At 34.0% G+C, this 24,203-nt stretch overlaps 3 protein-coding genes across 6 annotated transcripts; 2 read left to right on the plus strand and 1 right to left on the minus strand.

Annotated features, from left to right (window-relative positions):
- Nucleotides 1-608: 608 nt before the first annotated feature.
- Nucleotides 609-3,474, minus strand: LOC140810411 (uncharacterized). Its single transcript, XM_073168276.1, has 3 exons — nucleotides 1,694-3,474; nucleotides 815-1,346; nucleotides 609-713 (listed from the first exon to the last, which is right to left on the minus strand). The coding sequence occupies exons 1-3, from the start codon at nucleotides 3,472-3,474 to the stop codon at nucleotides 609-611; spliced, it is 2,418 nt and encodes an 805-aa protein (XP_073024377.1).
- A 5,407-nt stretch (nucleotides 3,475-8,881) lies between these two features.
- LOC140809777 (E3 ubiquitin-protein ligase PRT1) lies at nucleotides 8,882-12,373 on the plus strand. Of its 3 annotated transcripts, none has more exons than XM_073167500.1 (7): nucleotides 8,882-9,052; nucleotides 9,645-9,673; nucleotides 9,756-9,935; nucleotides 10,035-10,421; nucleotides 10,539-10,739; nucleotides 11,135-11,253; nucleotides 11,722-12,373. In XM_073167500.1, the coding sequence occupies exons 3-7, from the start codon at nucleotides 9,797-9,799 to the stop codon at nucleotides 12,094-12,096; spliced, it is 1,221 nt and encodes a 406-aa protein (XP_073023601.1). In that variant the 5' UTR covers nucleotides 8,882-9,052; nucleotides 9,645-9,673; nucleotides 9,756-9,796; the 3' UTR covers nucleotides 12,097-12,373. The 3 variants fall into 3 exon arrangements, with proteins under 3 accessions (XP_073023601.1, XP_073023599.1, XP_073023600.1); XM_073167498.1 differs by having other exon boundaries at nucleotides 8,885-9,040; XM_073167499.1 differs by having other exon boundaries at nucleotides 8,885-9,040; nucleotides 10,539-10,721.
- Nucleotides 12,374-22,153: 9,780 nt separating this feature from the next.
- On the plus strand, nucleotides 22,154-24,184 carry LOC140809484 (cyclin-dependent kinase inhibitor 3-like). 2 transcript variants are annotated; one of them, XM_073167131.1, is made up of 3 exons: nucleotides 22,154-22,592; nucleotides 23,678-23,878; nucleotides 23,968-24,184. In XM_073167131.1, the coding sequence occupies exons 1-3, from the start codon at nucleotides 22,225-22,227 to the stop codon at nucleotides 24,035-24,037; spliced, it is 639 nt and encodes a 212-aa protein (XP_073023232.1). In that variant the 5' UTR covers nucleotides 22,154-22,224; the 3' UTR covers nucleotides 24,038-24,184. The 2 variants fall into 2 exon arrangements, with proteins under 2 accessions (XP_073023232.1, XP_073023233.1); XM_073167132.1 differs by having other exon boundaries at nucleotides 23,681-23,878.
- Nucleotides 24,185-24,203: the final 19 nt, after the last annotated feature.

The following is a 24,203-nucleotide window of genomic DNA, read 5'->3' on the forward strand; positions in this document are numbered from 1 at the left end:
ACAGGTAGAAAATGTGCAGATTTTGTGAGTCTATCTACGATTACCCATATTCCATTATGACTTTGCCTAGACTTTGGTAAACCTACTACAAAATCCATGGAAATATGTTCCCATTTCCATTCTGGAATTTCCAAGGGTTGAAGAAGTCCTCCAGGCCGTTGATGTTCAGCTTTAACTTGTTGACAGACTTGGTATCTAGAGATGTATTCTGCTACATCCTTCTTCATTCCGCTCCACCAGAAATTTTTCTTTAAATCTCTGTACATTTTTGTACTGCCGGGGTGGACCGAAAATTTTGATTTATGTGCTTCAGACATTACTTCCTGTCGAAGATTCTCGATGTTTGGTACACACAATCGTCCTTTCATCCACAGAACTCCCTTCTCGTCTATATGAAAATCTTGTGACTTCTTTTCTTTGACTTGTTCTTTAAGTTTTGTCAAAGTAGGATCTTGATTCTGTCTTAACTTGATTGTTTCTTGAAGGCATGGTTGTGCAGAAAGTGAAGCTAGGATCACTTTACCCATGTTTTTCCTACTTAAAGCATCAGCTACCTTATTTGCTTGCCCGGATGATAGCTTATTGTTAAATCATAATCTTTTAACAATTCAATCCATCTTCTCTGCCTCATGTTCAATTCTTTCTGTGTGAACAAATACTTGAGACTTTGATGATCTGTGAAGATCTCGCATTTGGCGCCGTAAAGATAATGCCTCCAAATTTTTAAGGCAAAAACTACCGCAGCTAGTTCGAGGTCGTGAGTAGGATAATTTTTCTCGTACGGCTTCAATTGTCTTGATGCATATGCGATTACTCTTCCTTCTTGCATGAGTACGCATCCTAAACCCTCTTTTGATGCATCACTGTAAATGGTAAAGCTTTTGTCCTCAGTGGGTAGAACCAGTACTGGTGTAGATGCAAGCTTTTCCTTGAGCGTTTGGAAGCTCTTTTCACATTCCTCACTCCAGTTAAATTTTGAGTTCTTTTGTGTAAGTTTTGTAAGAGGCGTAGCTATTGAAGAGAAACCTTCAACAAATTTTCGATAGTAACCTGCCAATCCTAGAAAGCTTCGAATTTCAGTTACTGTCTTAGGTCTCGGCCAGCCAGTGATTGCTTCCACCTTTTTATGGTCCACAGATACTCCTTCTTTTGAAATGATATGGCCTAAGAAAGTCACACTTTTTAGCCAAAATTCGCATTTCTTGAATTTCGCGTATAACTCTTTTTCTCTTAACATCTGAAGAGTCAGGTGAAGATGTTCTTTGTGATCCTCTTCACTTGGGGAATATACGAGAATGTCATCGATAAATACCACTACAAATTTGTCGAGAAATGGCTTGAATACTCTGTTCATGAGATCCATGAAAGCTGCTGGAGCATTTGTCAATCCAAATGGCATTACTGTAAACTCATAATGGCCATATCTTGTTCTGAAGGCTGTCTTTGGAACGTCTTCTGGGTTGACCTTCAGTTGATGATATCCTGTCCTCAAATCAAGCTTGGAAAATACTGTGGCTCCTTTGAGTTGATCGAAAAGATCATCTATCCTTGGAGAGGATATCTGTTTTTGATTGTGATCTTGTTGAGTTCTCTATAATCGATACACAATCTCATACTTCAATCTTTTTTCTTTACAAATAAGACTGGAGCTCCCCAAGGAGAGACACTTGGTCTGATTTGTTTCTTGTCTAACAACTCTTGAAGTTGTTCTTTTAGTTCATTGAGTTCTGCTGGAGCCATTCGATAGGGTGCCTTTGATATTGGTGTGGCACCTGGTACCAAGTTAATCTCGAATTCTATCTCACGGTCCGGAACCATTCCAGGTAGCTCTTCTGGAAAAACATCCGAAAATTCTTGTACCACTGGAATATCTTCTATCTTGAGCTCGACTCCTTCTTTTACTTCGTTTACCATTGCTAGATAAACTATTTCTCCAGACTTCATGGCTTTCCAGGTTTGAGATGCAGAAAGGAGGGATTTACGTTTCTTAGCCTTGCCATGGTATGTGATTTCTTTTTGGCTTGGAGTTCGGAGTTTGATAATCTTATGCCGACAATCTACTATTGCATGACTCTTGGATAACCAATCCATTCCCAGAATAACGTCGAACTCCACCATGTTAACTTGAATCAATTCAGCGTTGAATGTGTGTTCATTGATATATACTATGCAGTTCCGATGTATCTTATGTGTTTCAATTGTTTTACTGGTGGGAGTAGCAATTCTAAAAGGTTCAACAAGTATCTCTGGTATAAGCCCTAACTTCTTAGTGAATCTCTTAGAAATAAATGAATGAGTGGCACCACAGTCAAACAACACATAAGCTGAAATTTTATTGATTATAATGGTACCTGCCACGACATCGTTTGCATCATCTGCCTCTTCTTGAGTTATGGCAAACATACGAGCATTGGTCTTATTCTCCTTTGGCTTGTTGGGGGTATCATTAGTGTTTGACCATGTCATTTTCTTTAATGGTTCAGGACAATTAGCAATTCGATGTCCCATCTTCCCACAATTGAAGCAAGCACCAGTGTTCCTTCGACATTCTCCAATGTGTCGGTAGTTGCATAATGGACACGGTTTTATGCTTGAGAATGTCATAGTTGAATTGGAAGGAGTTCTCTTGAATGGTCCACTTGATTGGTTTGACCTTTTAACTGGTTGTTTACCTTGAAAAGATTGTCCAGTGAGAGGTCGTTTATTTTTATTTTCATCTTCTCGGCGCTTGATATCAGTCTCAGCTCTAATGGATGCTCCCATTAAATCATCAAAACCTGTGGGTTGGTAAACTGCCAGAGCTGATTGGATACGGCTGTTCAGACCACGTTTGAAACGATGCATCTTCAGGATATCATCTGCCATGATGGCAGGAGCATAGGTTCCAAGGGAGTTGAATTTAGAAGTGTACTCCACAACAGACATATCCGGGGTTTGAGTAAAATTCTCAAATTCACTCAACAATTTTAATCTCAACTCTGGTGGATAGTATTGTTTCAAGAATGCTTCTCGAAATCTTTGCCATGTGATTGGTCCGACTTCTGTCATATTTGCTGAGATTGTCTCCCACCATTTGGCCGTCTTTTCTTCTAGGAATGGTGTCACCACAGTCACTTTTAGTTCATTTGGCACTTCAAGCAATTGGAGTTGTGTCTCAATATTCTTGAGCCAGCCTTGACCAACTTCTGGGTCAGGGTTGCCGTCAAACGTTGGGACTCGATTCCTCCGAAGAGATTCATAATGGTGTTTGATTCCATTCGGTGGTGGAGGTGGTGGTGGCTGATTAATGTTGGTATTTACATGGCTCATTCCTTGGATGGTTGTTGCCACAATGGTTGCTATGGCCATTAAATCTTCTCTGCTAAGGCCAACTCTTGCTGCTGGTGGTGTATCTTCGTTGTTATTGTTGTTGCAATCATTGTTGCGATTGGCATATCGCGGGTTGCGGTTGCTACGATAGGGTCTCTCTGCCATTTCCTACACGCATGAGAATTTCTAAGATGTTTGAATAATTATGTACAAAAATATTGAAGATTAACTCAAATATGAAATCAATCAAGGAATAGATCAAATAAACTTTTTATTGATTCCAATGAGAAGGAAAAGCAATACAAATCAAAGTTTTCAGAAGTGTAATGATAAGAAGTAAAAGAAAGGAAATGGATTATCAATCCTTATTACAAATAGTCACGATACTAAATACTCAATCATCTAAAACCTCGCCATCTCCTAATACTTCATCTTCCATCTGTTCTTCTACCGGTTCTACTTCCGGCTCCAATGCCATAATGATGGCATCCTCAAGATGATGAACATAATTCTGTAATTGTTCATTTTGCATAGTCAAATTGTGCACTGAATTCTGTAGTTCTTGAATGGTTGCCTCATCTTGCTGACGACGTTGATTTTCCATCAGTATACTTTGTTGAATTTGAGACTGGAGTGCTTGGGATTCTTCTAGCATTTGTTGGTGTTCTTTGTTCAATTCAAGGACTTTTGTTTGGGAAGCCTCTAGTTTATTTTTGGTCATTTCGTGATTTTTCTCTTCTGAGTTGAGATAGTAAGCAAACCTTTGTACGTCAGCCTGAAAATGGTCTTTGATCTCTTCTAACTCTTGTTTTTCCTTTTTCAAGTTTTCATATGCCAAATCTTTGGCCAACAATTGCTCTTGGTGTTTTTGTTGCTCTTCATAAAGTTGAGCTCTAAGGTTTGCCATTGCAATCTCGTGGTTACTAAGAGCGAGTTCACGCATACGTTTGGGTATTTCAGCACGAGTACGGGAAGCCATTTCCTGAAATAAAACCAATGGAAAGGCTTAGAACAAGGAGTTTATGATATTCACGATTATTACCAAAAACGGCAAAACGTGATTTAGGACGCTTCATCAATAGAATTTTGTGATTTTCAGATGTCACGATAAGAATAGTGAATATTGTTCATTGGTAGGAAGTCGCTAGGGTCTTGCCAAAAACTGACTTTGTCAAATTTCCTATGGCAATTTCCCAGCCGGATTATGAACCTGGAGGGCTCTGATACCACTTAAATGTCACGTCCCGATACCGGGGTGAGTTGACATCCGGCGTTGTTTTACAATTATTCAATCGTAAATCAACAAGCCTCGTAGTACAGTGTACAACCAAACCAGTCTTTTTCATAAAACATACAATGTCTTTACAACGTAATCAATTTAACAAACGAGTGCGGAAGCGAACAACGTAAAAATAAAAGATAGCCAAATTCCAAAGTATATCTTGATCAACAGAAACATTGTTACCATCCCCAGAAATGCATTTGCTCTTCTTCTTCAACTTGTTTTTCATTCTTATCTGGGAGTGAGAGGTGTAAGGGTGAGTATTTTGTGAAATACTCAGCAAGTGGGGGCCGATCGATCACAATAACACAAAGATATACATATATAGATCTTTAACAATTCGAAATTTTCCGTGTCTCAACAAACGTCGGAACAATAAAATGATAGATACGACATAACTTATATATATTTATGTAAATATTAAATGAATTTCATGTCACAATAATTAGTCACAACAAAATCAAGACATGATATTAATAATGAGCAAACATAACTTAGCATATGCATATAGACATAAATTATTCGTATTGCACTGTTATTTCATCTTATTATCCATGGTGTTACTGATCAGTCCCCTATATGTAATTCCTCTAAGGGGTGAGGCCTTATATCGGTTATTATTACCCACCGCATCAGGGTCATAAACTTGTCATATCTTATCATGTTTTAGGAAAATTTTCCTTTTTACCATTTCTAACTTGAATCATAACAGTGCCTTTAAACATAATTCTTAGAATACACTAAATTGGTGTTTAAGAATATATATTAGAATATAACATGAAATGAAGATAATATAATTTTGAAACGAAAGGAACATGCACTTGAAATTGATTTAAACATGCTTAACAAATTATCAAAACGAAATATTCATATATCAAATCGAAGGAATATATCATGTCGACCGAATTTTCGAAAACATACTTAAATACTTTAAAACATAAGCCCACTTACAGAAAGGTGTTCCAAAATTACGGAAGAAACAAGCTTGAATTTATCGTCCGAAAATCCGTAAATTAGCTAAACTCGTTCGGAATCCGAGCAGTTTTCTTGCCGAAGGGTTTCACAAAATTTTACCGTATGGATGAGGCTGAAATTTTGATATGATGTTTAAAACATATGAAAGTGTAATATGAACGGTGGAGATTAGATTTGAATAAACCGTTGGATCTGAAAGTTTCTCTCGAAAATGAACAGAATTTCTAGCTCGAAAATATCACTCAAGAAAATGTTGATGGTGTTCAAGCTTCAAGCTTGCTCTAGATTGAGAGGTTTATGGTGTGTCTTCCCTCATTCTCAACACATCTATTTATAGGTAAGATTGGAGAATAATTCTTATAATTTAATGCATGCTTTAAAATATTTTAATTATTTTAGTCAAGAATTTGGGCACAATTGTTTTTCAATGTTTTGAACTCATGATTTTTCAATGTTTTGAACTCTTGTTTTTCAATGTTTTGAGCTCATGTTTTTCAATGTTTTGAACTCCATAATGGCTAATAAATATAATACTAATACTAATAATTAATAATAATAAAAAAAAAATCATATTCTTACATTGTTCATAATTAGATATATGCTCAAGCCAAGTCCTCTGACGGCTGCTCATGTCATGTCCTCTATCAGTAGGTTTGGCGACCCATACTATTCTAGTCTTGCCATGGGCACTGATTGCATATTAATTATGCATGGTGACCCATGCTGGTCTGGTCTTGTGATGAGCATTGACCACTGATTCTCATACTAATGATGCATGGTGACCCATACTAGTCTGATCTTGTCGTGGGTACTAATTGTCAAGCTAATTATACATGGTGACTCATACTGATCGGGGTGACCTGTACCCTGGTCGAGCGAGAGGACCCTGGTCGAGCTAGATAAATCCTGGCCAGACTAAATTAATCTCGGTCGGATGACATGAACCCTAACTAACTGATGATGCCAGACTCTACTCAGTTTCTCGAGAGCATCTTAATTGGAAGCTGATTTTACTTTTGGTTCTCTTTTTTGTTCAAGTCCAAAGATGACCATTGTCTTTCTAAGACATCAACATTGAACTTGCAAACTTCTGGGTAAAACTTCAACGTACCCTTGCCTTGGTCAGCCATTATAAAAATTCGTTGGCTCCTTCACCATGACGGCCATTTGGATGGGTGAGGGCGTCCTCTAAATCCAACGATCGAAATTGTGCCAAATAAGCTTTATATTATCGATGTATGTGGGGTATCTGTGAATCCAACTATCAACATTGTACCACATAAACTTTATATTATATTGACGATAGACCTCAGATATTATATAAAAAATGGATATTGTATATTCGAACATTTGAGACATAGTGATCTATATCATAATATTTTATTATTTTTTAAGAATTAATCTATCTAAATTTTTTAAAAAAATTTGATATATCTATTTCGAGTGGGTCTCATGTGAGATCGTCTCACGGATAAACTCTACCCATATTCACAATAAAAAGTAATACTCTAAGCATTTTTATGCTTTTTCATGGATGACCCAAATAAGAGCTCCGTCTCAAAAATTCGACCCGTAAGACCGTCTCACATAAGTGTTTGCTATCTATTTTATATTATATATAAGTCTTACAATTCTTGAGACTCTTAGTGGTATGGTATGGTTTGAATTTTACAAAAAAAGAATATTCATTTCAAATTACAAAAATTTTGAATATAAAAATCACAAAAATATTATTTTCATTTGACTAAAAAAATTTAACAAATTGTTGCAAAAAAACTGCAACTTACCTATAAGTATAATACCTTAATGTACAGTTTGGTACATGGGATAAGAGAGGGATTGATAAATAATCATCTCTTATCCCATGTTTGGTACATTTTTAGAAAGCTCATGATATTGTCATGAGCTCGTGATAAATAATTTTATATAGGGATAAAGTATCCCTTTTATGATATGTGATAATTTTAGCCTAATGAGAAAAACACCACAAATGACTTAATTGCCCTAAATATATAAAAATCATAAACCATATTGTTCTCTCATTTTACTTGTAGGTAGATTAAAATTAAATAAATATTTTTATTTATTTTTATATATTATATAATATGATAAATATATAAATGAAATCGAGATAATTATATAAATGATCTGTATGAATCTCAATAAAATTATTAGTATCACTCGATTAACCTTAAAAATTTATATTTGACTTGGCTCACAAAATTAAGGGCTCAATTATCATATTATATAATATATAAAATTAGGTAAAATAAAAATAAATCATGCAAACACTGTCGACGCATGAACAAATAAGAAATATGAACGCAATCAACAAATTTGAAATTATAAAATTTATTATGATAAGGTTAATCTTGTCATTACAATATAATATATAAATTTAATCACTCTTATTAAAATAATACCAAACATTAAATATAATATCCTACATCTTATTTATCCTTAACTTATCATTATATTATATATCACATGTTTATCCTATCATGTGTATCAAACTATGCTTAAGTGTTTATTTTTTTTAAAAAAATAAAATTACTAAAATATTTTTTTATTCTGTTGAATGTAATAATTATATCTAATTGGTAGAATATTTGAAATATGTTGTTTTAGTTAATGTACTGTTGGGAAGCTTTGATTTGCGTAATTACCGTCAGATTTAACTATTGAAAAAATGATAAACAATGAACCTATAATTAGTTTCAGAATCAAAATCAAGAGTTTGATTTTCATTGATGACAAGAAATATAATTATTGAGATAATGATTATAACATGGTAGAACAATCGAAACACGATCTTTGAACTGATGTACGATTACTAATTAAATTGAAAAATATATGTTCTTGAATAATAACTCACGTGATGGTTTGTTATTATAATATGTTTTTTTTTTTTTTTTGAAACCTATTATAATATGTTGTATAACATGTTTTAATTTTCAAAAAAAAAAAAAAAAAGACAATCAAAAGTAATTTTTTATCTAATAAAAAATTACATAAACCCCTATTTTTCAATAAATTCATAAGTTCACTTATAATTACAATACCCATCCAGTTTTTTAAAATTATTATAATATTTTTATCATTATCTACAAGTTCGTATTAATAAATATATATAAATACTACTGTATAAATTTTTGATTATTAATAAAAAAAAATATAAACTAGTTTTTAACGAAGGCCGGCTCGAATGAAACTTGAACCGGGATAATTAGTTAGATATGTAGAAACTCTAAATTACGTCATATATATATATATATATATATATATATATATATATATATATATATATACGAACTTAATTTGACTTTCTTCCATCATCTTTGGGTCTTCTGGATTCACCTCTCTGTCACGCAGGCCCGATATGGAATTCTCGGACAAATTTCAAGAGATGGCGAATGAATCCGATGATGATGGATCGGAGCTGATACACGAAGCATTTATTTGCTGTGTTTGCCGGTAATTTCGACGGTATTTCGTTGTTTTTTTCCCCAATTTGTTTGCACGAAGAGCCAGTTTGTTTTTCTGGTCAAGCGGCGGTTTTGTTTTAATTTGAGATTCATTGCTCCGATTTATTGATGCAATCATCGTCGGTTTGCCATTTATCTCAATTTGAGAGGAAAAAGGTCTAAGAATTGATGCACAATTTTGAATACGCTCCTTGTGTTTCTATGTTTTTAGTGATGCGTACTTTGTCATGGTGCGAAATCAGGAGAGAATTACTCTGGTGCTTTTATCTCGCTTCGTTTGTCGATTTGCGCTTTTTGATTTTTGCTATTGGGGTCTTCTATTTGCTTTGTTGTGACTTGTGAACTTATTTCCGTTTGTTCTTTCTAGTTTTATTGCTATGAATGGATAGAAACCATCTTGGTTTGTATATCACGCTTAAGTCTTTATGTAGTCTTTGAAGTTTCCAAGAATCTCCGTGGACATTTCATATTGCTTTTACAGTGCATGTTCATACCTTACACTTGTATGCATCCCTGTTTGCTTCAGAAATTTCTCAAGTGTGTTCACGCTTAACACTGTTGTCAATTAAACTTTTTTTCATGTTCTTCTGCAGAGATGTTCTGTACAAGCCAGTTGTGTTAGGTAAAGTTTTGTTCTGTTATACATATAAAGAACCCCCAGGTATATTAGCTTGTAACTAATTATTTCCTATAATATGTCACAGCATGTGGTCATATCTCCTGTTTCTGGTGTATTCATAAGTCCATGAGTGGTCTGCACAAGTCCCGTTGTCCGATATGTAGGAACCGGTATTATCATTTTCCTTCAATTTGTCAGACACTTCATTTGATGCTCTTGAAAATGTATCCTGTTGCAAGTGAGAGAAGAGGAAACCAAATTTTAGGTAAGCTTTACTGTATTATAGTTCTTTAGTATTTGTTGATGATAATTGATGCAAGTTCAGCCAGTGGCCTAAACAATTTGATGATTTTTCACATCGCAGAAGATGAGAAGTTAATGGGCTACTTCTCGCCGCAACTTGTTGTTCCCACTGACAAATTACAACCAGTGATCCAGTCTCCTGATTCTTTGCAACCATGCATATCTCGAGCTGATTTATCACCCAATCCGTGTTCTATAGGAAAAGAGGAGATTCCAGGGAGGATGGAGCAGGTTGGACCTGATCCAGTTCGTCTGGAGACTGGCATGCCGAACTTACAATCTCACAAAGAAGATACTTTGACAACTAATGTTATCAGTGTCAGTGATATAAATATGAATCCCGGAAATAGTAATCTTATAACTCGGAAGCCGGTTTCAGCCGATGAAGTATTGTGTGGTTCCTGTAAGCGTGTGCTCTTCCGACCTGCAGTTCTTAATTGTGGTCACGGTATGATTTGTTGACACCATTTCATTCGGATCTTTTTTGGGGAAAAAAAATTTATTGTCAACCTTATAATTGAGATGACCTCTAAAGTCTAAACCCCATCACCTGTAATATTTTCAGTATTTTGTAAATGCTGCATTTTCCCACGAACAAATGAGATACTCATGTGTGAAGTTTGTCAAAATCCGCATCCGGGTGACATTCCAAAAGTCTGCTTGGAGTTTGATCATTTTCTGGAGGAACAATTCCCCAAAGAATATGGGCTGCGGAAAGGTCTACAGATGAAACAAGAGCAATTTCCTCGTGAGACTCCAAGTGCTTGTATGATTTCATTGCCATTTTAGTATTTTTGGTTGTGTTCCTAGGTATCTTATGGTAGAAATGTTTTGTTTAATTTGCACTTTTCTTTTGCATCTGTTCTTTTATTATAACTATATGCATAAAAAAAGGAATTTTTAATCTGTAGAATGAAAGTGGATAAAATCATCATTAGCAACAGAATTTTCCTATTTCTATGGAAGTCTAATTAGAGAAAGATTCCATTTTATATTTTTGCTTTACAAGTTTAAATTTGTCTCTATGCAGCAAATTTTTCTGAGATCTTTTGTTACCGCCGTTGAAAAATATTTAATTGTTTGTGGACATACTGTAAGACCCTGATGCTAGCCCTGCGCTGCTGAGTACTAATATTTCTGATATAAACATGTGGTTTTCAGGCTCATCGGAAGCTGACGAAAAGAAAATCCATTTTCCACTCTCATCTGGAGAAGATCCTTTGATGTTGTGGGATGCTAGCTCAAAGCTCCATATTGGGGTTGGTTGTGACGCTTGCGGGGTATGTTGATTTGCTAACTCAATTCAGTTATTAAAATATTTGTGGTTCTAGTAATTTGCGCTCTGTTAGTCTGTGAATCTTTTTCTGCTGTCAGCTAGCTCTCTTTTTTTTTGCGACCAGCTAAAATTGTAATTGCAGTAAGGTAGGCCCTAACAAAACCACCGATCAAAAGTGGTTTAGGCAGACCCCATTCTGTTTATGTACACAGAGGAGGATAGGGTCTAACCTCTAAGATGGTAAAAATCTTATCAAACCAAGAAAAGTCATTAAAGAGAGATACAATCTAAAATAAAGGAGCCAAGATGATTGGGAACTTTCACCTGGAACCCTTCAATATTTTGTTTAGCAAAAAACATTACAAGGCTTATAATTCATTGATTCATTTTTTCGTAGCACACTTTCTATTGTTACATGTTATTCACGGTCTTTTATGTATTATATCATCCTCCAAAACTGTCCTGCATGCAGATGTATCCAATAATCGGTGATAGATACAAATGCAAAGACTGTGTAGAGGAAATAGGCTACGACCTCTGTAAGGCTTGTTACTCCACTAGTTCCAAGCTTCAGGGCCGGTTTAATCAGCAACACACCTCAGATCACAAGTTTGAAATCCTGAAATCTAGTACTATGCACGAGATGATGTTGAGGCTGTTAAGAGGACAATTGCAGGCCATTTCAGCCTTCTCTGATGCCCTGCGTGATGATGTGGGAGATTCAGGAAACACCACGCAAATATTAGTTAACACCAACGAAGATGCTGAGAACGATACTCTTATCAGCTCTTCCGAGACAGAGGAAAATCAGAACGATAGCCAGCACCATTCCACTGCGAATTTCTGATTTCGATGTGATTTGAAGCCTACACTGGTGTGATCAACGCTTCTCAAAGTGGATAGCTATTGAAATCTCCGGACTTGCAAAATAGTTGCCGCCACTTCTTTGTTCAAACTGACCGAAGGCTGCCTTCTGAATACAGGCTCAACAAGTGGTATTGATTTATTCTTGTACTCATAAATTATGCAAAGTGAAATTGGTTGACTAAACATAATTTTATTTATACTTAATTACTGCTTTTTGCATAGCAATAAATAGAGTTGTCAATTTTAAAGTTCTGTAAGATTGCGACAAGGGGAAAGATATTCTTTCTTTTGAACTATTAGTTTTTTTCTGATTCAAAGAAAATGAGTTCTTGGATATCCAAGAAATGAGGAACAGGAAATTACTTAGTCCATATTGCATCGTCTATTTGGGAAATTAAACCAGATAATATCTTATGTGATACATTAAATCGTCCCGCCTCTTTCGAAAAAAAGAGTTGCTGATTAGCTTGTTTTTATTTTTGATCGAGTTAATCGGAAGACTATAATGTAAATTATTAGGTTGCATTTGGATTGAGTTAATTGAAATTCATTATTTCAAATTTATTTTCATTGTTAAATAGAGGAACTCTAATCCGTCTTCCATTTATTTACAATATAGTTTTTCATTTCACAATAAATTTGGAATGACTCCAATATTCTAAGGATTTGAAATTAATTGTAATTAGTATAATTGTAGTACGTAAATATGTACTGATTATAGTTAAGTAAGTATGAAGATTTACTTAATTTCTTTTGTACAGTTTATTTAAAAAATAAATATATAAATTTCAAATTATTCCATCCAAACACAACCTATAATTACTATCACTGGTTGATTATCAAAAGGTCAAATTTTATTATTACTGTTTTTTTTAAGCTTCATACCAGTCTAATCTTGCCTTTTCCAATTCTAAGAGAAGTCGCAAGAACTACCTTATTTTGAGATTTAGATCTGCTGTTGTTGAACCTGTGCTCGTGTCGTCTGACAATTTTTCAGATTATCATCTCGTGTAAAAAATGCATAGCACATGGTGCTGTTTTTTCAGCTACAACAGAAGATCCGAATCCCTGACTTTGATATTTTTACTAGAAAGTAATCGTGAAAAGTAACATGTTAAATTTAAAGATAACTTTCCACAGTACAAATGTATATGTATGTGTGTAATACCATCATATTTTTCTAGATTAAAATAAGGTATAAAGGAGAAAAAAAAAGATACACAGCCTTCTCATCATCGTTCTATGTTTTGAAGAGGTTCAATACGCATGGACAAATATTTGAAGTTTTTAATATGCTACCCTAACACTATATATATATATATATACATATTGTTGAAAAATATATTTAAAATGTGTGTATTGAATATTTGAATGTTGAATATTTGAATGTTGAAAATAAGAATTGTAAATATTGAAAATTAGTGTGTGATGATGTAGGAATGATGTATTTTATTTTTGGATTATTTGTAAAGATTTCCTATAAATAGATCTCTCATTTGTGAAGAAAATCACATTGAGTAGAGAGAAAAATATTATAAAGTGTGTAGTTTAGTAAATTTTGAGAGTTTGAGATTTTTACTTTTTACCATAAATTTTTACTTTTTCACAACACGTTATCAGCACGAAGCTCTAAAAGTCCTACATACTTTTCCAAGCTCCAAACAGAATAAAAAGGTAACAAAAGTAATAATATTTATTTTACTGTTATTTATTTATTGTGTATTTATTTAATATATAATATAATGTTATTATTAGAAATAATAAAAATAAATTTTTCAAAAACTTGTTATAAATCCTGGGAGGATGTTAAGACGACATCCCACACTCCCGGTAAAAGGTACGACAAGTATAAAAGCCTACAAGATTTTTAAATAAAATAAATTATGACACTTCATTATAATAATGTGATATGATATACATAATTATTTAAACATGTCTAATATTATATACATCATATTATTACCATAAAATTATAGAAATACATACATTTATTTTTTGTACACCAACGGTCATAAACGGCAACAAACGGCTAGTTTTTGCCCTATAAATATCATCTCACAAACAAATTCAATCACTCCAACTTTCTCTTCTTCTCTAAAAATTATTCTTCATCAAATTTTTCGAAGAAAGAAGAAGATGAATTTCTCAAGATTATTTTTAATTATTTTGGTTATCATACTCACGAGTCTTCTATTTATCGGAGAATATCCTCCTCGTGTGTTTTCTCTATTTTTACAAATGCTTGTAGTTGTTGTTTATCCATTACTTTGTATTGCAATATTCATTAACTAATAAAATGTATCTTAATTTTTTAGTACCACCATGTCAAATTTAACAAAGCTCGAATTTGTTGCGCTCGACATCACGGGAAAGAATTATATGCCATGGACTCTAGATGTAGAAATGCATCTTGAGTCATTGGGTCTAAGAGAGACCATTAAAGAAAATGGTATATCTTCGTCACAAGAAAAAGCAAAAGCTATAATATTTTTACGTCGACATCTCGATGAAGGATTAAAATGTGAATATCTCATCGAAAAAGATCCTATGGCTCTGTGGAAAGGATTGAAAGAAAGATTTGAACATATAAGGGAAGTTATACTTCCGACCGCCCGTGATGAATGAAATATGTTAAGATTCCAAGATTTTAAGAAAGTCAGTGATTATAATTCAGTGATGTATCGAATAATCTCGCAGCTAAAATTTTGTGGACATGAGGTCACGGAATCTGAGATGCTTGAAAAAATATTTTCCACGTTTCATGCATCAAATATTACTCTACAGCAATAATATAGAGTACGTGGATTCGCGAGATATTCTGAACTCATCGCCTGTCTTCTTGTGGCGGAAAAGAACAACGAGCTATTAATGAGAAATCATCAGTCCCGACCCACTGGATCAACAGCATTTCCAGAAGTAAATGCTGTAAGTAAAAATGAATTTAAACCTCGAAACCAAAATCAAATTCAAAGACAAGATTTTGATCGAGGTCGAGGTCGAGGTCGAGGTACGTGGACGTGGACGTGGAATTGGCCGTGGTCGTGGTCGAGGCCGTGGTTTTGAAAACAATAGAGATAGTTATTTTTATAACTCATCTCAAAAGAGCGTCCCAAACCATCCACCGAAAAAGGCATCATGAGAATACAAGTGTTAATGAGAATCACTCAAAAAGATATGAAAGTTCTTGTTTCAGATGTGGTACTCCAGGACATTGGTCCCGTATTTGTCGAGCCCCTGAGCATCTTTGCAAACTTTATAAAGAATCATTAAAGGGGAAAGAAAAGGAGACCAACTTCACTGAACGCAGTGACCGTTTGAGTGATTCAACTCATTTTGATGCTGGTGATTTTATGAATGATTTCTCTGGAAATGATCAACATGTTGGTGTGATAGAAATGAACAATTTTGATGCTGCAGATTTTCTCAATGATTTTTCTGAAAATGAACAATATAGTGGTAGAATATAAATGTACAATAATTTGTTTTTCATGTATTCATATAATAATGTTTTATTGTACAATTATGATATGTGTTATATTTATATATTTATTGTCAGTAATTTTATTTCATTGCATATTTTTTTGAAGTTCAAATATGGAAAATGCTATGAGCAAAGCTGAAGTTTGCATACCCGATAGTGGTACAACGCACACTATCCTCCGAGATAAAAGATATTTCTTGGAACTAAAACCAACAAAAACAACGGTGAATACAATATCAGGTCCTGTAGACTTGATTAAAGGATGTGGTAAAGCACAATTTTTGTTACCTAATGGTACAAAATTTTTGATCAATGATGCTTTATATTCACCACAATCGAAAAGAAATTTGTTGAGTTTTAATGATATATATTCCCATGGGTTTGATACTCGAACAATGAATGAAGGAAATGAGAAATATATGTGTCTTATCACATATAAATCAGGAAAGAATATGTGATTGAAAAACTATCAATGCTCCCTACTGAATTGCATTATACACATATAAGTCCCATTGAATCAAACATGGTAGTTGATAATTCTTCAATATTAACAAATTGGCATGACCGATTGGGACATCCTGGTTCAACAATGATGCGAAGAATCATAGAAAATACACATGGTCATCCACTGAAAGACCAGAAGATCTTTCAGAATAATAAGTTTCAATGTAAAGCATGTTCTCTTGGAAAACTTATTATAAGACCATCACCAGTCAAAATCCAAACTGAATCACCAATGTTTCTTGAACGTATTCAGGGTGATATTTGTGGACCAATCCATCCACCATGTGGACTATTCAGATACTTTATGGTATTGATTGATGCCTCCAGCAGATGGTCACATGTATGTTTATTGTCAACTCGAAATGTTGCATTTGCAAGATTACTTGCTCAAATAATAAAATTGAGGCATCAATTTCCCGATTATACAATCAAGAAAATTAGACTTGATAATGATGGTGAATTTACTTCCCAGACTTTCAATGATTATTGTATGTCTATGGGAATCATTGTTGAGCATCTTGTTGCTCATGTACATACACAGAATGGATTGGCTGAATCATTGATTAAACGTCTGCAAATGATTGCTAGACCAATGATTATGAAAACAAAGCTCCCTATTTCTATATGGGGACATGCAATTTTACATGCTGCTTCATTAATTCGCATCAGACCAAGAGCATATCATAAATACTCCCCATTGCAGCTTGCATTTGGTAAATAACCAGACATTTCTCATTTGAGAATTTTTGGATGTATGGTGTATGTGCCTATTGCACCACCGCAACGAAAGAAAATGGGACCTCAAAGAAAGGTTGGAATTTATATCGGTTATGATAGTCCATCAATCATTCGATATCTTGAACCTCAGACAGGCGACGTGTTCACATCACGTTTTGCTAATTGTCATTTTAATGAGGAAATCTTCCCAATGTTAGGGGAGAGAACAGAAACATACCGAAAAGGAAATTACATGGTATGTATCATCATTGTTACATCTGGATTCAAGAACACAACAATGTGAAAAAGATGTACAGCAAATTGTGCACTTGCAAAGAATAGCAAATCAAATACCAGATGCATTTACAGATGCAAAAGGGGTAACTAAATCATATATACATGCTGTAAATGCTCCTGCTCGAATTGTAATTCCAAAGAAACAAATTGGACAAAGTCATGATGTCGTAAAACGCCTGAAGCGTGGAAGGCCAGTCGGTTCCAAGGATAAAAATCCTCGAAAAATAAAATTCATAGAGAAACACGATGATCACAAAATAGAGAATGATGTTCCTGAAAAAACACATGATGATCACAAAATAGAGAATGGTGTTCCTGAAGAAACACATGATGATGAAAATGTTCTGTCAGAATCACAAACTGACGAGAATCATGAAATCTCTATCAATTATATTAATACTGGAAAAATATGGAACCGAAAAGATATAGAAGAAATCGACGATATATTTTCTTATAATGTGGCAATCGACATCATAAATGATAATGAAGATCATGAACCAAAATCTTTTGGTGAATGTAAAAATCGGCAGGATTGGATAAAATGGAAAGAAGCCATCCAGGTTGAATTGGATTCGCTAAATAAACGTAATGTTTTTGGACCTATAGTCCTTACACCTGAAGGTGTAAAACCTGTTGGATACAAATGGGTTTTTATTCGAAAGCGAAATGAGAAAAATGAAATAGTAAGATATAAAGCTCGACTTGTTGCACAAGGTTTTTCTCAAAGACCTGGAATTGATTATGAAGAAACGTATTCTCCCGTGATGGATGCAATTACGTTTCGGTATTTGATTAGCTTGGCAGTATCTGAAAATTTAGAAATGCGTCTTATGGATGTTGTTACAGCTTACTTATATGGATCACTTGATAGTAATATATATATGAAAATCCCTGAAGGATTTAAGATGCCTGAAGCACAAAGTTCAAAACCCAGAGAATGTTATTCTGTGAAATTACAAAGATCATTATATGGGTTAAAGCAATCCGGTCGAATGTGATACAATCGACTAAGTGATCACTTGATGAAAAAGAGATATGTAAATAATTCAATATGCCCTTGTGTTTTCATTAAGAAAACAACATCCGGATGCGTAATTATTGATGTATATGTTGATGATTTAAACATTATTGGAACGAATAAGGAAATTCAAGAAGTTGTGTCATATACTTGAAGGAAGAATTTGAAATGAAGGATCTTGGAAAAACCAAGTATTGTCTGGGTTTACAAATTGAACAAAAAGAATGTGGAATGTTTGTTCACCAGACAAATTATACAGAAAAGATCATTAAACGTTTTAATATGGATAAATCAAATCCTTTAAGTACTCCAATGGTTGTTAGATCATTAAACATAGAAAAGGATCCATTCCGACCATGTGAAGAAGATGAAGATATTCTTGGTCCAGAAGTACCATATCTAAGTGCTATCGGTGCCCTTATGTATCTTACAAATTGTACAAGGCCTGATATATCTTTTGCCGTAAATTTGTTGGCAAGATTTAGCACATATCCAACAAAGAGACACTGGAACGGAATTAAACATATATTCCGTTATCTACGAAGAACGACAGACTTGGGACTTTTGTATTCAAAAGATGCTAATCCAAGTATAATTGGTTATGCCGATGCTGGATACTTATCTGATCCACACAAGGCACGTTCCCAAACTGGATATGTTTTTACTCGTGGATGCACTGCAATTTCTTGGCGTTCACAGAAACAAACGCTCGTAACAACTTCATCAAATCATGCCGAGATTATTGCACTACATGAAGCAAGTCGTGAATGTGTGTGGTTAAAATCAATGACCCAACATATTCAAATCTCATGCGGATTATCATTCGACGAGAAGCCTGTGATACTATATGAAGATAATGCTGCATGTGTTGCTCAAATGAAAGAGGGATACATAAAAAGCGACAGAACTAAACATATTCCTCCTAAGTTCTTCGCATTCACCAAGGAGCTAGAGAAGAATAAATGTATTGATGTTCGTCACATTCAATCAAGTGAAAACTTATCAGATCTCTTCACAAAGGCACTTCATATGACAATATTCAGAAAGCACATATATAATATTGGGATGCGCAATCTACGAAATTTGTGAAGAATTGTTCATGTCAACATCAGGGGGAGTTTACGTGACTGCACTCTTTTTCCCTTACTATGGTTTTTATCCCAATGGATTTTTCCTAGTAAGGTTTTTAACGAGGCAGTATAAAAACACGTAATGAAGACAATCATTATGATCATCATCACAAGGGGGAGTGTTGAAAAATATATTTAAAATTTGTGTATTGAATATTTGAATGTTGAATATTTGAATGTTGAAAATAAGAGTTGTAAATATTGAAAATTAGTGTGTGATGATGTAGGTAATGATGTATTTTATTTTTGGATTATTTGTAAAGATTTCCTATAAATAGATCTCTCATTTGTGAAGAAAATCACAATTGAGTAGAGAGAAAAATATTATAAAGTGTGTAGTTTGGTAAATTTTGAGAGTTTGAGATTTTTACTTTTTACCATAAATTTTTACTTTTTCACAACACATATAAAAAATTTAGCTCTTTAAATTTTAATATAAAAGTTTAGCTATAATTTGAACAAACAAATTGATGTTTTTAACTCGTTAACAAATTTCATAATATTTTGAAAATATAAGATATTTCGGTTTACTAATTTTTTTTAATAAGATATACTTATCAAATTTAAGCCCATTTTTATTAATAATTACACAAAAGACAAAAACGTTAATTAATTGCTAATGTTGTACGTGTCCTGTTTCAATTTCATTCCTTCCCCGTCAATAATTAGACAACAACGTTAACGTTGTAGATTTGTTACGTTTTAATTTGGAATGTGGGCTACAAAAATAATAATTACCGTTTAGCCCAATTTTTAGGACAAAAGAAATAATAGTGGCCTAATGGCTACAGCAATTGTTTCAAACTTCCACCAAAAACTTTTAGCTTCTATGCCCTAAAATTTCAAAAAATAAAAATATATCTTCCAAATCTCCACCAGATTTTTGTTTATTTTTTTTAATAGTCGAGGGAGAGGTGATATCCAAACTGATAACTCGTTCCAGATTTAGAATCTTAATGTCATATGAGCTATAAATCATCGATAATTTAAAATTTATTATTATTTTTATTTTCAATCAATAAATGATCCGTTGTTAAAAAAAGATAATTTAATTTTAGCCCACTCCAACTTAAATAATTATATAGCAATGTAGAGAGATTAAGTCTTAAAAACTAGTATAGAGAATAGTATATTATTTTATTCAAAAGAAGCCACTATTTCAGTCCTAATATAACTCTACTCTACATTAAAAGAACAATAATTTCATCGTATAATTACATTTAATTTGGATTTTGGTGCTCAAAAGCCCTTAATTGTTGCTATCAATTGTATACTGTCTAGATTGGCCCCTCTTAATCATAAAATTGAAGTTCATTCGGGTACAACAGTCATTTTACGCGCACTCGATGTTTGTAGAAGAAGGATGGATTAATAAAATCTTAGCTAAGTTAATTGAAATTTGAAATTATACGTACAAAATTTGAATTTTTAAAACAAATCATGATTAATTATTTCCATATATATATATATATATATGTGTGTATATGTATATGTATATATGGAATTTCAATAGAAAGCATGCATGTCAAGAAAAGACATGATTTTCTTTATTTTTGTTATTCTTTTTATTATATATTTGTGAAAAAAGATTGAGATTCCTAGTCACGTCAAATGGGATTTGTCAATATATAATTCTTTTATGATTGAGCATGGCCGTGCCTTTTTCTTTCTTGTTTCTTTTTTTAATTTAAAATAATAAAATAATATGATATAATATAATAAAAAGCCAAAAAAAAAAAAAAAGAAAGAAAACGCCATTGTTTTTATTTACCTCTCTTCTTCTTTCTTTTTTTTTCTTTCAAACAGTCAATATTTCAAGAAAGTAAAAAAAACAAAAAAACAAAACTATAAATGTTCTTATGAAAACTAGGAAAATCTTGATTTTCGGAATTCAATGAAGAAAATTAGAGTTGTCAGCTTAACGAATTAGGCAGGGCATGTTTACAAATTGTTCCAGCAAACTTTAAATGTAACTTAGATCACATTTGGAAGGAGATTTTTAATCTTTGCATACATTCTGAGAGTGATTTTAACTCAAAAAACATCACAATACTAAATTGATTCGCGAGACGATCAACCTCAACCTCGTAAAAATGTCTCTAACGTAATAATGAGTGAAGAGAGAAACTAACATACAACAAATGACAAGCGAGAAAAAAATAGTTCATATGTACACCACATTATGGACTGTGTATATACCTTAATCGGTATCTATTCCAGTTAAAAAATCAATTTTATCTTTGACATAAAATACTTTTAAGTACAGTTAATATTATTAGATACAATAATTCATGAACAAATTTTGCAATTTAGACAACACATTGCGTTCAAGACCTAATTATAACAAGATTTTTATAATTTAAATTTATCCAACAAGAGTAGGTCTGTTGTGATACGGTATCAAGAATCTTTGTCTGTGAGACCGGTCAACCCTGCTGATATTCACAATAAAATGTAATACTCTTAGCATAAAAAAATAATATTTTTTCATAAATGACCCAAATAAGAGATCTGTCTCACAAAATACGATCCGTGAGACCGTCTCACACAAGTTTTTGTCATCCAACAAATGACACACTACCTAATAACTACGGACGATTAATTAGACGATATATATATATATATATATATATATATATATATATATATATATATAATGTGTCTCATGTGAGATCGTCTCACGGATCTTAAACTGTGAGACGGTCAACCCTACGGATATTCACAATAAAAAGTCATACTTTTAGCATAAAAAATAATACTTTTTCATAGATTACCCAAATAAGAGACCCGTCTCACAAATACGACCCATGAGACCGTCTCACACAAATTTTTGCCATATATATAAATCAGGGGGAATTATTGCTAAGCACTATATAAACGGCGCCCCCCCTCCTTCCTTCGATATTTAACCTAATTTGACATATAAAGCCCCATTCTCACGTATTCGTGAAATTTATTGACATGGGGAAGTACATGAGGAAAGCTAAAACTGCCGGTGACACGGCGGTCATGGAGATGTCACAGTCATCACCACTCGGCGTACGCACTCGCGCCAAAACATTAGCTCTCCAGCGTCTCCAGTCCACCGCCGCTTCTACTGCTGCTCCGCCTAACGACTCGTGCTACCTGGAGCTTCGCTCGCGGCGGCTGGAGAAACAGCCGCCACCGCATCAGCATAATTCGCGAGAAGATCAAGGACTGGAACACTCCGAGGACAGAACTCGCGAGGAGTGCTGTGAAGCAGCTTTGATTTCGTGTTCGGTAGGGGCGGGTGGTTTGGAAATCGAGGCTTCTTTCGGTGAAAATAATCTTGATACTGAAGCTAACAGGTACATTCACGCATGCAAGTTTTTTTACTCATGTCAGAGTTAACGTGCTCACATATTCTTGTGATCTGAATAATTTTGATGAATTAAAGATATCGAACTATTTTTTCCCAGGCCAGATTATTGTCCATGATTTTCCTTCGTTTTGCTGTCTAAATCTCTGGTTCTTCAGAAATAGTATATCTATATATACATTTGTGCTCTGAATTGAGTTCTATAAATCTTTAATTAGAGTTTTCTTTTTTTGGGTTGGAATAATTGTGACTCGATTTCTTCAATCTCTCCAGTTTTTTCTTCACTGAAACGGATGCTGACTGCTGCAACTGTTTTCAGTTTCAAATTATGTTTCCTTTCACATGAGAAGCTGAGTATTAATTGAAATATCCTTTTCATTCCTTTTCAGTTGCGTTGTTTTAGTATTTTATGTCAAATGTGGAAATTGAGTAAAATCAATCGTACCTTTATTTTTAATGAAATAAACGATCTCGGATTGTGAATCTTTTACTGCCCCACTTGTAAAAATGACAACACATAAGCACATAGGCGGGTACCCCACAAAAATTATAGTTCCATTTTTTGTTTCATTTCGCCTACACAACGCTGCCATGTTTAAACTTTGGTTAGTTTTCCTGTACTGTTGCAGTAGGTAAATGACGACATGATTACTACCCTTTGCTGGGATTTTTGCCCTTGGGATGTGAGAGGGTTCACCAATATTTAGCCTTTGCTCATCACTCACCTAGATTGTGTTACTTTCACATTACATTTTACATTACCCAGAAGCAATATTCGCTTCTCGTAGGATTTGACGGTAAAAAAGGAAGAAATTTATTTGATAAATTTTGTTTGTCTTGTACTGTCATGATGGCAGCTAACCCTTATCCGTGATTGCAGCATATGTCTTCTTGATGGGGCCACCATAAGATCAAAACTAGTACTTTGGGTGGCTCTTCTTGTACCATTCATGCATCCAAGTCTCATCTCATTGTTATCAAATGTTCCTTCATGTGATGACCTGATAGGGTATGGTCGCATGATGTTATTTGAATAGCGGAAAAACTTAAAAAAAAATTCTCTATTATCTTCAGCAGGAGCACTAAGGAAATCACTCCCAGTAATTCAACTAGGGCCGCAGGGACCCCCTGCTCTTCGACTCGAAAGGTGCATTCGAGGGCACCTAGCCAAAGGTTGCCCTTAAATGCTGTTTTCGTAAACATGCCTGCACTGCATGAGTTGGAGGATTTCTTTGCTATTGAGGAGCAAGCCATGCAACGCCATTTTATAGAAAAGTAAGTTGCTTCAACTTCTTTTAAACACTTCATAACTAGGCTGTGGTTTAGTGGAGTGACCCGTTTTGTTCTTACTTTAATTTTTACAGATACAACTTCGACTTTGTGAATGATTCACCTCTCCCGGGACGTTATGAATGGGTGAAACAGTCTCTTTGAGCAGAAATACAATTGCCCGGCAGAGATCTCACGGAAGATGTATAAATTAAATGTTCTGTAGAATACTAGGCATGTAGTTTGTTAGCTATTAACCTTTCAGAAGAGGAGGTTGGGCAGGGAATGGATATAGCAAGTAGTAACATCTTGTATTTGGAGCTTCGCTAGG

The sequence above is a fragment of the Primulina eburnea genome, chromosome 13 (genome assembly GCF_022965805.1).
Source record: "Primulina eburnea isolate SZY01 chromosome 13, ASM2296580v1, whole genome shotgun sequence".
Lineage (NCBI taxonomy): Eukaryota > Viridiplantae > Streptophyta > Magnoliopsida > Lamiales > Gesneriaceae > Primulina > Primulina eburnea.

What these genes read in the sequence shown, in the direction of transcription:
- LOC140810411 (XM_073168276.1), bottom strand. Translation starts at nt 3,474, where the DNA reads ATGGCAGAGAGACCCTATCGTAGCAACCGCAACCCGCGATATGCCAAT. An exon ending in AAAGAACAACTTCAAGAGTT is followed by an intron (nt 1,347 to 1,693) that starts GTTAGACAAGAA and finishes TCTCATGAACAG; the next exon opens with AGTATTCAAGCCATTTCTCG. An exon ending in TACTCATGCAAGAAGGAAGA is followed by an intron (nt 714 to 814) that starts GTAATCGCATAT and finishes AAAAATTTGGAG; the next exon opens with GCATTATCTTTACGGCGCCA.
- LOC140809777 (XM_073167498.1), top strand. Translation starts at nt 8,946, where the DNA reads ATGGAATTCTCGGACAAATTTCAAGAGATGGCGAATGAATCCGATGAT. An exon ending in GTACAAGCCAGTTGTGTTAG is followed by an intron (nt 9,674 to 9,755) that starts GTAAAGTTTTGT and finishes AATATGTCACAG; the next exon opens with CATGTGGTCATATCTCCTGT. An exon ending in TTGGTTGTGACGCTTGCGGG is followed by an intron (nt 11,254 to 11,721) that starts GTATGTTGATTT and finishes TCCTGCATGCAG; the next exon opens with ATGTATCCAATAATCGGTGA.
- LOC140809484 (XM_073167131.1), top strand. Translation starts at nt 22,225, where the DNA reads ATGGGGAAGTACATGAGGAAAGCTAAAACTGCCGGTGACACGGCGGTC. An exon ending in CTTGATACTGAAGCTAACAG is followed by an intron (nt 22,593 to 23,677) that starts GTACATTCACGC and finishes TATTATCTTCAG; the next exon opens with CAGGAGCACTAAGGAAATCA. An exon ending in CAACGCCATTTTATAGAAAA is followed by an intron (nt 23,879 to 23,967) that starts GTAAGTTGCTTC and finishes TAATTTTTACAG; the next exon opens with ATACAACTTCGACTTTGTGA.